The sequence below is a fragment of the Watersipora subatra genome, chromosome 4 (assembly GCF_963576615.1).
Source record: "Watersipora subatra chromosome 4, tzWatSuba1.1, whole genome shotgun sequence".
Lineage (NCBI taxonomy): Eukaryota > Metazoa > Bryozoa > Gymnolaemata > Cheilostomatida > Watersiporidae > Watersipora > Watersipora subatra.
Genome location: NC_088711.1, coordinates 37,819,054 through 37,831,381, shown reverse-complemented (window position 1 = coordinate 37,831,381; position 12,328 = coordinate 37,819,054). Strand labels below are relative to the sequence as shown.

Genomic DNA, 12,328 nt, shown 5'->3' with positions numbered 1-12,328 from the left:
CCGACGTTAAATACTTACCACAGGCATCAAAAGGCATATCTACATGGGGTAAGCTTTATCTTAAATCTAGTTCAAAATTGTATCAACTTTATTGTATTCTATGATGTGAGGTTTACATGTTTTGGGATGCGATTTACAACAGGCTGTTAGAAGTGTGACAGCTGAAATGCTGGAAGAGGTTCATCAAGAGCACAGGGAAAAATCCATCGGAGTGAGTGGCGATGCCTGTTTTCACAGCATTGGACATTCAGGTACCGTATTTGTTGTGTAACTTTTTATGCTTTGCAAACTTGATCTGTGGACCGCATGTTTCAATATTGGGGTCTCCTTGTAGCTACATACAGTTTCTACACTTTGATGGATAACTCTTCCAGCAAGATTGTGGCATGTGAGCTCCTAAAATGTACAGAAACATCATCGTCACCTGCTATGGAACTTGAGGGGCTAAAAAGGTGTCGAGCTTACCTAGAGGAGAAAAATCTACACGTAGCCGAGTTGACGACTGACAGACACTCCTCTGTCATGAAGTACATGTCCACTCAGTGGAGCACCGTTTCTCACACTTTTGACTCATGGCACTTGACCAAAAATTTGAGGAAGCGATTAACAACTCTTGCCAACTCCAAGGTTGCTTACAGAATTCTTCTTGACTGGATACCCGCCGTTATAAATCACATGTACCATGTGATTTCACATACTCAAAGTGGCCAGCTCAGGAAAGAATGGTGGTGCTCCACTGTCAATCACATTTGTGATATACATGTTCACACCTATGAAACTTTTCCAGAGTGCCAACACGAACAAGCAGAAGACGTGTTTGATGAAGAAGGCAACAAGCTTGAGGTGGCCTATCTAGATCGCCAGCTTCATGCCGACCTTATCCAGCTGTTCTCGGATATCATCTTCGATTTTAGCTCAGCTATAAACCGAGCAAGCACCGTCTCTACTAGTGAACTGGAAAGTTTCCACAGCTCTTTAAACCGAAATGCTCCAAAGAGGGAAGGCTTCTCCTTTGCTGGAATGCTCAGCCGAGGACAACTAACTCTCCTCCATCACAACGAAAACTGCCAAAGACCAGTCATGCTAGATAAGACCAGCAACCCTGTCAAGGTTGTCGCTAGGTCTAAAGCAACCAAGCTCCGTCCCAGTATGCGGTATATAAGATCCAGGCCTACATATGGTAAGTTGCCATTACATTACCACATGCTGCTCAAACTTCTGATGTTTAGGTTTGAAATTTTTTGTTTTTATTCACAACAGATTATCTCAACAAGCTATTCCATCAGCTGAGACTTTCTATTGTGGATGCCGAAGGTATACCGCATGATGTAGAACCTCCAAGTCTAGCGTCAACAGGTCCTAGCTACAGGTCCATTGATGAAGTAGAGGAAGCAGCCAGACAGAGGAAACGAGGAGTGTATGTCAAGCCACATTACCTTTCGTTGGCAGAGTTGGAGCTAGCCAAGCGGAGAGCTATTCGTGGCAAGAAGAAGGCAACTACGTAGAGCCCCATGTAGGTAGGTGCTTGGCTGTTTGTTCTGTGATATGTTCATACTGCATAATTATTGGTGTGATTTAGTCTGTGCATTGCAGGCTGCAGCATGTGTTTGTAATAACATGGCTGGTTCAGGCCAAGGATCTGTATCCCATTTAATTCCTGTGATTTTTCGCTGTTCCTATTGCGACTCTGTTTGTTACATTTCTTTTATTTTGTTATTTGCTGAAGATATACCATGAGATGTACAATCTCTAAGTGGTCCTAGCTACAGATCCATTTATGAAGTAGAGGAAGCAGCCAGACAGGAGTTTGTCAAGCCTCGATCCCTCCGATGTCTGTCTGTATCCCATTTACTTTCGGTGATCTTTCTCTATTCGTATTGTAACTCTGCTACATTTATTTTGTTGTTCGCCGTTTGCATTCTTTTTCTTTTATTTTGTAGGCTATATATATTATGCCTACAAAATTAGAATATATAAATATATTATAATATGTATAGTATATATAGTATATATATTATGTATATTATAATTATATATTTATATATATTATTTATATCATATAATATTTATAAAAAGATCGACGTAGTGCCGAGCGCTGGGATTTGCCAAGGTAGATGCCAGCCGCGGTACTAAGTTGGACGCCTTCTGATGTGCCTTGTGTGTTTCGTTGAGCCTCAAATATAGTAGGATACCTCAGTCAACGGCTCAAGGCACTGATGGAGGAACCTTAGCAAGATGCAGACAATGACATCGTGCTAAGGCTGAGTAGCCGCATGTTCAAAAGGAACTATTCGAATGTGGTGAAACTAACTGCATCGTGTATTCATCATAATCTAGACATTGTTAGTGTGAATTTGTAGAAATTTTTCTGCTGATCATTTATATGATTAGTTGATAATAAACAAGCAATTGTTTTGTGAGTTGACCAAATTAGTGAACGTAAGACGTAATAAAAAATTTTGTTGAAGTCAATTCACCCGCATTAGAAACTAAAATTTAATTTGACCTGGCAAGGGGTTTCCCTTTTTTCCATTCGCGGGAAAGCAACCTTTCCACTCTGCGATTGATGGTGTGGCTCAGAATGGTTTGGCTATGCAAGGCTTGTACAAGAGTGCATATAACAATGGCTTTGTTCATGGGGAGCCAGCAAGACAAGATTTCATGACCATGGTGATTCTAACTTTGTGCGATGAATAGAGCTTTCCACGAATCTCTCAGTAATAGCTAATCATACTGCTGATTATAATTCATAAGCCAGTCTGCCAGACAATACTTTGGCAGATGTGGCAAGACAATGAAGTGTTTAATTTTTTTTGTCATTTATCTTTTGTTGATGATTATAGCTGCAGGTTCGTTGATGAGGTAGAGGAAGCAGCCAGACAGGAGACGAGAAGTTTGTCAAGCCACATTTTTTCCATTGTCTGACTGTATTCCTGTGAATTTTCTCTGTTCGTAGTTCAACTCTATTTGCTACATTTATTTTGCTGTTCGCCGTTTGCATTCATTGTCTTTTACTTTTTTATTTTTGTATATATTATACATTGCCTACAAAGTTTAAGTGTATATATATCTTTATAGTATATTTGTAAAATAAAGTATATAAAAATCACTGCACTGCAGTAAATTCAAATTCTGTATGCGCCATATCTGCGTATTCATCCTCATCTTCAGTGCCAGGGTATGCAGCTCGCACCATGTTATACACGCAGGCTGGTAGTGGTCGTCGCTCTCCCCTCCTAAGTCCTGTTGGATATGTCCAGAATACCAGAGATCTATACGCGCATAATCTCCTCTGCCTACACACCATGTTGTAGATGTCACAGTCTTTCAGTCTTTCAGAAGGTACCAGGCTCTCCGCATCTGGATACTTGGGCACTAACAAAATATCATACTTTTACAGTATCTTGATAACTTACTTGAAGTAAGCAGTAAAAATAGCAGCTACAAACCTCATAAGCTTACCATGGTAGTGGCAGTAGTTATAATAAGCCACTCTCAATGGACCTGGCTTTATTAGATCTTTTATTTCGTCAGCTTCGGTAACGCATTTGATACCAGTTTGCGGAATGGAATGCCACATGTCGTGATTTGTGCAGCATATGTTCATTTCTTTTTTACTCCACGCATGGCAATTCTCACACTTGCACCACTGCTGAACTGGTGGTGCCACGTAAACATCCTGTAATCAATAAAACAAACGTAATGATTACACGCATTCATTGATGTCGTTCTAAGGTGTATTTACGGTAAGGTTTCAATTTGGGAGTCAATTAGATTGCTAATCTAAAATCACGATATGAGTAAACGTTTAACAAAAATATAGGTATGTAAAATATATAAATACAAAACCAGCGATTCGAAGCTTTGTTTTTGGTAGTTAATGATGAGCAATGATCAATCGATTTTACCCACTTCCTACGAGTGAAAATAATTTGTAATCATGACTCTAATTTACTAAAGATTCGAAAAAAAATATTAAAGCTAAGTAAAACGGCAGATGAGCTATGAAACGATGATTGGAGATAGCAAAGAATTATCATTTTATTAATTAGTATATGTATTTATGACTATAAAAATTACATTTACTTAGGTATAGAAGACTCTAAGTTAATTTACCTCCATTCTGTCTTTCTCTACAGCAAAACGCTGCTGACGCCTGTCAGCTTTCACCATAGGCTGCCTGCTCCAATCTTTGACTAAAGGTTGCTCAGATAACTCTGAGTCGCAGTCGCTCGAACATGAAGCCATTTTAAAACTATAACTTGTATGTAGTAATTGGTGAAAAGCGCTGAACCAGTAACGGTGAGAATTCTCTATCGAATGAGAATCTTCGAGATCACAGACAACCCGTTTTACGAGTGATAACATTTATTACGGCCTATATAAAAATTTCGCGCTCGTGATTGGCTAACGAAGCGACCTCATATTTATCGCTCGTGGTTTCGTTTCAGAAAACAAACTTGTTACGTCACGAAATTGGCACCCGCTGGAACGTGAGCTTTTTAAAAGAGGGCCTCATTCAAACGCATATATCTCTGGACAGGGTTGGTCTACAAAGACAAAAATGGCATCAAATTGTAGCTGATGTTTTAGCCTTTTATGGGTCCTAATTTCATTTTTGACGCAACTACATCTTTAAGAGTTGAATCTGACACCTCGCAAGGTCAAACTTGTCTGATAAGAGTTCAACTAGTGACAAGTTGTCAACACAAATAAGCTGTCAGAGATCCTTCCACATAGTGTTCCTGCTACACAAATCATGCCACACTCTGATGTAAAAAACAGGTCAAACAATGCTGCCATTTTAACAACAGTGCTGCCACCATGACAACAGTGCTTGCCATGGTAACAAACCTTTGAACTAAGAATGGTGTGAACTGTTCCTAACAGACTAGAGCAAGGAACAGACAGCCAGCTAATCAGAGGCAAATGATGGCTCGATCCTAGGAACTGGTTAGTGTGCCGAATATCACCACACAGCCAATCACTGTGTGAGTAACCTGCATGGCAGCATAGCATATGACAGATATATACTGCAACTTTTTATTCAAGGTAAATTCCTTGTTTTATATTTCAAACGAACTAACAATAAGATAAAACTTCTTTGATATAAAAAAGCCCTAGCCTGTGTGCTGCCTTTACAGTTTCCATGCACTCATTGAACTCTATAGCTCTGAAATGTCATAAATTTATCAACAATCAAAAACTAATAATTCATTAGGTAATACATAGTAATTCTACTAAAACCTGGTTGTATTTGTGCAAAGATGCTAAATAACTTTCTTACACAACAGTTCTGATTGATTTAAAAACAATTTTAATGGCATTTGGTCATATAAAATCATGATTTGTTTCATCAAGTACAGAAGCCAGGAAATTTAAACAGGTTAGTTTGCGCATTGAAATAGGGCAGAGATTCAGTCACTGAAGTTGCAGAAAATGGTAAACATCTTTAGAATTCTATTGAAGGTTGGACCTTTCATCGAAATAAACTTTCTACCAGTTTACAAAAAACTAGTTCTTTTATTAACTATTTTATAAAGATGAGAAATTGTTTAATCGTTTGCATTCACAAAGAGTGAACCTCGTCGATTTCTTTTAAACCTGTCATAAAACCTCTATTTGAATGCCACCTCTATTTGAATGCCACCTCTAATAAAATGCCACTATAAGTGAAGAGGTTAAAAAATAGAGCGCCCTGGTCTACAAATAGAGTTTTTAAGGTATATACTTGTTTTCTCGACTATGAATATTGACCAAGTTACCACCATACAGTGATAGTGTAGTGATTCTCGGGTGTGCCAGTACCGAAGTGCTATGCTGGGCCGACCAGCAGACTATGTTTCCATAGAGCGCTGGTTGTGCGACTCCTTATGTCACGGGCATACATGTCTGCATATGAAGCAACAGGAAACGAGTGTGATGCCCTGTCTATGCCACAGAGATGGCGCATCGCACGGGTGTCTTCCAAACAGCGACACTGTATCTTAACAGACCGAGAGTGACACAGCTGTTTCCATGATGGAACTGCGGCGCCACATGGGGGTGTGTATTTACGCTATCACTGTATGTAAACCTAGTAATTGCATTTACTAAGGTATATCAAAAATAGGAGTTCTTTGTATTTCATGTCAGCTGTTTCACTATTTTGTCAGAACACGTAAAAAAATTTAGTGCTTGTGTCTTAAATAACTCTACAGCATTTAAAATAGTATTGTTGTGATTATTAGAGCTAGTTGGGTGATTATGTAAACCAATGTTTGACAGGGATGTATGTACCAGTGTCTTATGATACTGCTGGGCTTCAAGCTAAGCCTGACAGTATTTGATATCAAAGACCAGCTAGGTTTCACATAACTTCTAAGTAAAGGGACACATTTAAATATAGCTGCTGTGTACAGAAGCTATTAGTTATGTCATCAAGTGTTGATAGAGCTAAAATTGCCTACATCCTAGCAACTGTCAACTTGCCACCTTGGACAGTGGCCAACTTGTCACCTCTGTTAGTAGCCAACTTGCCACCTTGGCCAACCACATGAACAATTAGCAAGTCTCATCCATACTCAACCCTATAGTGAAATGGGCAGCTGGTCCACCTGTATAAGCAATATAGCAGCAGATAGAGCCGCAGCCAAGCTGTCCTGGCAGCAGCCAAGCTATTCCTGCGGCAGCCAATGTAAGATGCTTTTTAAAGGTTCTTCGAATAGATTTAATTTGGTACCTCCAGATGCAACTTTGCAACAAAACTATAACGCATCACGGGTATCAGAGCGTTAATTGAGTGAACAACATAACAGTTCATCTCATTACATATATATAATTTATCTCCATGGAGGGCAGGTAATGAGCCACTAATGTTCTTGTTAAAGATTCTGAGTTATAACAAGAATCTATTTAAGGGTGGCAGTCGGATCGTAATAACCACAATGACTCCATTTTAAATGCTCTTAAATGCTTTTAAATGCTTTTAAATGCTATAAAAGCTGATTAGACACAAACCTATCACCATTTGACGTTTCTGACCAAGCAGGAGGTCAAGGAAATAGACTGGGAGGGGGAACTGAAGAATTCTCGTGGTAAGAAATGCAAATATACAAGTGGCCTAATACTTGTTACAAAAAAGTTAGTGAATAGGTCTGAGTGAAGGTCTATGAGGTTCACTCTTTGTAAACATAAGATTGCAACTGCTCCTCATGACTATGAAAACAGTTAATGCTAAAACTAACAGGACCATTGAAACTTGAAACTTGCTTTAATTTCATGTAATTAATTGAAATTAAATTTAATTATTAAGTAATTACAATAATTAATTCTAAAAAATTATCATGTAATTTGTTGAACTGAACTATTAACGTAAAGTCTATTATTAACCAAATTCGAACTTTTAATAAAGTTTTTAATATATTCAGAGCATTCTGAAATGTGAAACTAAAAAGTTGGTAATATATTGAGGTAATAAAATTGTTATTGTTTTTATTTGGCTAAATATTACTTTAATTTTGCCTTAGATTACTCTTTGAACCGTTTTATAAAATTGATTTATAAACTATTTTGTTGAAAAAATTCCAACATATTTGTGAAAAAATTATACATTTTTTGTATAAAATTATTAAGGACTGCATAAAGGCTATTTCAGCAGGTTAAGCGACATAGCAAATAGCTGCCTATTACTTAATGGTCAACAGTGAAACAAACCTCTAACATTGTAAATCTCAGGCTATAAATAACCTTAAAGTCCATCGACAGTATAATACACCCTCAGCAAACCTTTCCTGGTGCATTTAATTGTAAGTTTATTCTGAAATTCTCTAAAGAATTATATTGTGAAATTAAGTCATAGAATGTGTAAATAGTAGATTTAGTTCAACATAACATGTCATAAGTATATGAGATAGGGTCACAGACCTTCCTGGGCCAACATAAACAACAACTTCGATCATGTAGTCTGCCATTATCTCTTAACAATATCAAGAATATCGTAAAATAAACATTTAATTTTTGCATGTTTTAATTTTTGCATGTTTGCACCTTGTGTGCAAACATGTGGCACGTGGCACTGGCAACAGCTGTGGAACATAAAATAACACAGGTGGAACAGTGCTAAAACTGCCATTCTTAATATCAACAAATAATAGGCCTACTCATTGTATTCAATCAGCCCAAATCTTGGTTCAAGCCAAGGTCAAAGGTTAGGTAACGCCTCTATAGAAATTTGGACTACAAAAGCTGAGACAATCATGGCTTCCCGAGCCAGCAAATGGAGACGATTTATAAACAAGCTTTACAAATGTTGGTCATTGTTCAAAATAGATAGACTTGTTCTGTGGTTTCCTGAATACAATTACACAAATTGTATGAGAGAGAGGTGTTCCATCAGTTTAGTCTCTTTCTCTCAATATGAAAGGACGTTGACAGACTTGGCCTCATCTTATTACTTCCGAGGAAATTTGCTAAGAGTCAAGCAAATCCTAGACAATTATGATTGGCTATGAACTCGCTACATGAACATGTTTACATGACGTGGATTTGGAATTGTGCGCACATGTAAAGTGCTTGAATGGACATCCGCTTGCTGCAGATTAACGCTGGTACTCTGTTAAAGAGGATAAGGAATTCTATGCCAGAAGTCATAGCAGCGACCTCTTGCCTCGCTTAGCAGCCGCTTTCAAAATAGGAACGAACTATGTATAGAAATGTTTAAAATAGAATATTTTGCGCGGCACATTCGTGCGCATTATTGCCAAAAACTGAAAACCTGTGCATGAAACAGTTGATGAAAACTTGAGAGTAACAAACTTGCGAGTTTTTACTATTTCCATCTTGGATTAACCGCGCCATGTAAACATAGCGATGAACTTCATAGACTATTTAAAGCTGTTTGCGCCAGACACCTCCATTGTGCAGGTCCTGATGATAATGTCAACATCTAGCCATTCATGTTTTCACCAAATTAGAGTATGATAATAATTTTATAGTTGGTGCACTTTATCCATAAAAATATTTTCCTACAAATCTCACATGAATCGCATGGCTAATATAGCCTGATTCTAAGTTTCAGTGGGTGAGCGGCGCTACGCGTCACAAAGATATCTCTTAAAAACAGAAATAATCAAAATTTTTATACTACGGACAGCCGCATCAGCAAACTGGGGTGAGTTGAGCAATACCAACTAGCCACTGTCTCATTAAGAACTCCAACACGGAGATGTACATTTCTAAATATTATTTTTGAAGAAGTTTGTTGCCGATGGGTTATTCGCGAAGTAAAATTTCACAATAACCGTAGAACAAATTTTGAAACCTTATCAGGATTTGTCACCAAGTATTATGAAGACAGAGGAAAGCCTGATAACCCTTTGAGGAGTGCACGCAAATAAAGCAAGATTATCGCTGGGAAATTTAAGTCACCCAAGTTTGGTTAGCCAGCTGATATCTATTAGCTGGCTGTATATAAAGCCTCGAGCACCTAGTGACTCTGCAGTACCTAATACCTGCCGAGCAGTAATTTGCTCAAATATCCTGGTCACATAATGCAGGTGCACCTGCCTGTCTCCGTCTGGGAAAACTGAAATATTGTCACTCATCAATACCGTTAGAATATCAACTATTGTTTCTTTTTATCTTGCCATGGTAAAGCAGCTGGTATTATTTATTCTCTTCTGGTATTGTAACGGAAGCTTGCACCGAGGCAAGTGCATGTGAATTATTTAAAACATCCAACCTTCACTCTATTCACAATTATTTTCCTGTTTATCTTTGGCTTGCCAAGCAATGCGTTACCGTAACTAACTAGAATTCTATTGCAGTTTGAACATCCAAACTTGAACACACAGGCACCTGTTCACACCAAATAGTAATTTTACTCCTTGTAGGAGATACAGAAACCGGAGATACTCAAATTTTTCAGGATGGGAATGCCTACCACCCGCTTATTGACTCACCTTACCTAGCTTAGGGTCAGACAAAAAACTAGTCAAAATATTGGACTAACAACAAATATTCAATAAAGAAATACCTTAAAATGTTAGCGAGTAACATGGCCAATAGCCGAGAGCGAAGGTGAACAGCTATAGCCGTAAAAAGTATTTCTAAGAAACAAACAATGTGTTTCCTAAATAAATTTATTAGTAGTAAAGGTGGAAAACTTACTTAGATTAACTGGTTGAAGATTTTGCCAATACTTCCTGCTGAGATAAATACTTTCCATAAACATTGATATGATATAATCCTTTCCGTGTCTATGTCTATCATAAGCCATAGTTCGATCATTTCCATATCTGTGTCGGTCATATGCAGCCGTCCCAGCTACATACTGTCTGGTCCTGTATGGCGTGGTGTAGCCTTGACAGTACCTGTGGGATATCATAGCTATGCTTGGCTAGTACCACCTACCCAGATGGAATGACAACTATCGCTACTAGAAGCCTTGTGAGCCATGTGAGAGATTTCTAACTGACCCTTGACCTATTGAATGAAGCGATTCGATTGGTTGAACTGAGTTACATCAACTGGATTAGTAATAATGATCGCTAGATGATGGTTACACTTGAGCCGAATTTGACGAGGTAAAATTGAGCCAATGTTTGTTATGTATTAACCACAGTTCCTGCAATTGTGGTTTGCTTGGTGCCTCTCTCTGACTCATCAGTGATTAACAGATTTCGTTGGAAGGTCCATCTAATCAATGAAAATGAATGAAACCTGTCCCAGATCCGTATCACATACAAAGATGATTTGCCAATAACTTACCGGCTCATCTCCCCTCCTCTGATCATCTTACGAAAGAAAAGCTTGACTCACGCTGATAAGATCACCAGATCATACTGGCTAATTTAAATGTCTCCAAACCGCTTAGTCTCTCTTCAAATACAATAGTCATCCCATCAGCAGACAACAAAAACTAAACATCGAACAAAGGCCCAAACAGTCGCAAAGAATAGGCAATAAAAGTGAATTGAAATGATGAGAAGTTTATGAAGAGAGAAAAAGTCAGGCAGACTTATACGGTTGTCAGCCATCATATAGGAAGAATGTTCCATGCAGCTGGCACTCGTAGTGAATGAGGCATTTCAATTGCTCTAGAGGAATGTAAACGTCAGCAACTAAATATTATAGGGTAGCCAAGAGAATAACTTGTCACTAAATAGTCTAACTCCAGACTGCTCAGTGTCAACCTTGCCTGAGCTAAGGAATGCTTCCAACTGCTGCTTGTGGGTACGTATTAGGATTCCTACAGCTAAAGCTTTGAGCAGTTGGCTTGACAAGAGCCTCGTGCATTTTTGTCAACGGTTGCCAAATTTCATTTAAGATAAACAGCAACTGAGGTTTACTGCTCCATCCGCCATTGACCCAGTGTTTGAGGGTGTATGATCAGACTTTCAGTTTTTACAAGTTATGATCGAATATAAATAACTAAACAATGGTGTCATTCCCGTTTGAACACCTGCCACACAGTATTATTCAAATGATAAAATTGGTCATATTGACTCCTTGACTTGAAGTTGTCTCCTTATCTTTTTGGCAAAATCAGTCAATGTCATAGTTTTAGATAGCCTTAATTAAGCTCTGGTTGCAACATCGTTAAGCCTAGTTGTAACATTATTAACCCTAGATATAACATTGTTAACTCTATATGATAACGTTGTTAATTTTAGTTGTAAAATAGTTAACCATATTTGTAACATTGTTAACTCTCTATGACAACATTGTTAACTTTAGTGGCAAAATAGTTAATCCTAGTTGTAACATGATTAACTATAGTTATAATGTTGCTAACAGTAATTGTAGCATTGTTAACGCTAGTCGTAACGATAGCTGTGTTACAACCTAAGTATCTTTTCTAAGCTTACAAGCTGAGTAAGAATTTGACAAAAATATTCTAGTTTTAAAATTGCATTCTAACAGTAACTTGATGAAATATCGACAGAAAATTGATAAAACATTACTATTTGTTGTTGTAGCAATGAGGACTACCTGTTTGAAGCAAAAAAATTTTTCCTTCGCTTAATATATAGCATTGCTAGTAAGAAAATGAAAATTTATTTTGGATGTTGTTTCTGAGATTCTCTGTGTAATCCGTTGGAAGTAGTCATTGTTAGAAGAACATCGCGTTTAAAAAATTCCCATGAAAGAGTGTTATTTATATTTTCGCCATCATCCAGGTAGTTATTTGCATTCCTTCATTTACAGACCTCCACTTAGCTATATTTATAACTAATCTCAGACTGAGATAATCCTAACAGTGCAAATTAGTAACACGCAGAGACTAATACGACTGCAGATACTTTGAAATCCGTTGCTAATCTTCCCACATAATCAGAGTAGCTTC

The 12,328-nt window shown here is 37.8% G+C and overlaps 2 protein-coding genes across 3 annotated transcripts in view; both read right to left on the bottom strand.

Annotated features, from left to right (window-relative positions):
- LOC137393435 (unconventional myosin heavy chain 6-like) overlaps positions 1 to 10,319 on the bottom strand; it is a 64,303-nt gene extending 53,984 nt beyond the window's left edge. For both annotated transcript variants that reach the window (XM_068079987.1, XM_068079988.1), the window contains exon 1: positions 10,150 to 10,319. In XM_068079987.1, coding sequence (XP_067936088.1) covers positions 10,150 to 10,258 — 109 coding nt within the window. In that variant the 5' untranslated portion in view covers positions 10,259 to 10,319. The remainder of the gene's footprint in view (positions 1 to 10,149) is intronic.
- LOC137394841 (uncharacterized) lies at positions 3,060 to 4,476 on the bottom strand. The gene is made up of 3 exons (XM_068081613.1): positions 4,117 to 4,476; positions 3,463 to 3,679; positions 3,060 to 3,375 (listed from the first exon to the last, which is right to left on the bottom strand). The coding sequence occupies exons 1-3, from the start codon at positions 4,366 to 4,368 to the stop codon at positions 3,107 to 3,109; spliced, it is 738 nt and encodes a 245-aa protein (XP_067937714.1). The 5' UTR covers positions 4,369 to 4,476; the 3' UTR covers positions 3,060 to 3,106.
- Positions 10,320 to 12,328: the final 2,009 nt, after the last annotated feature.

What these genes read in the sequence shown, in the direction of transcription:
- LOC137394841 (XM_068081613.1), bottom strand. Translation starts at nt 4,368, where the DNA reads ATGTTATCACTCGTAAAACGGGTTGTCTGTGATCTCGAAGATTCTCAT. An exon ending in TAGAGAAAGACAGAATGGAG is followed by an intron (nt 3,680 to 4,116) that starts GTAAATTAACTT and finishes TATTGATTACAG; the next exon opens with GATGTTTACGTGGCACCACC. An exon ending in TAACTACTGCCACTACCATG is followed by an intron (nt 3,376 to 3,462) that starts GTAAGCTTATGA and finishes ATATTTTGTTAG; the next exon opens with TGCCCAAGTATCCAGATGCG.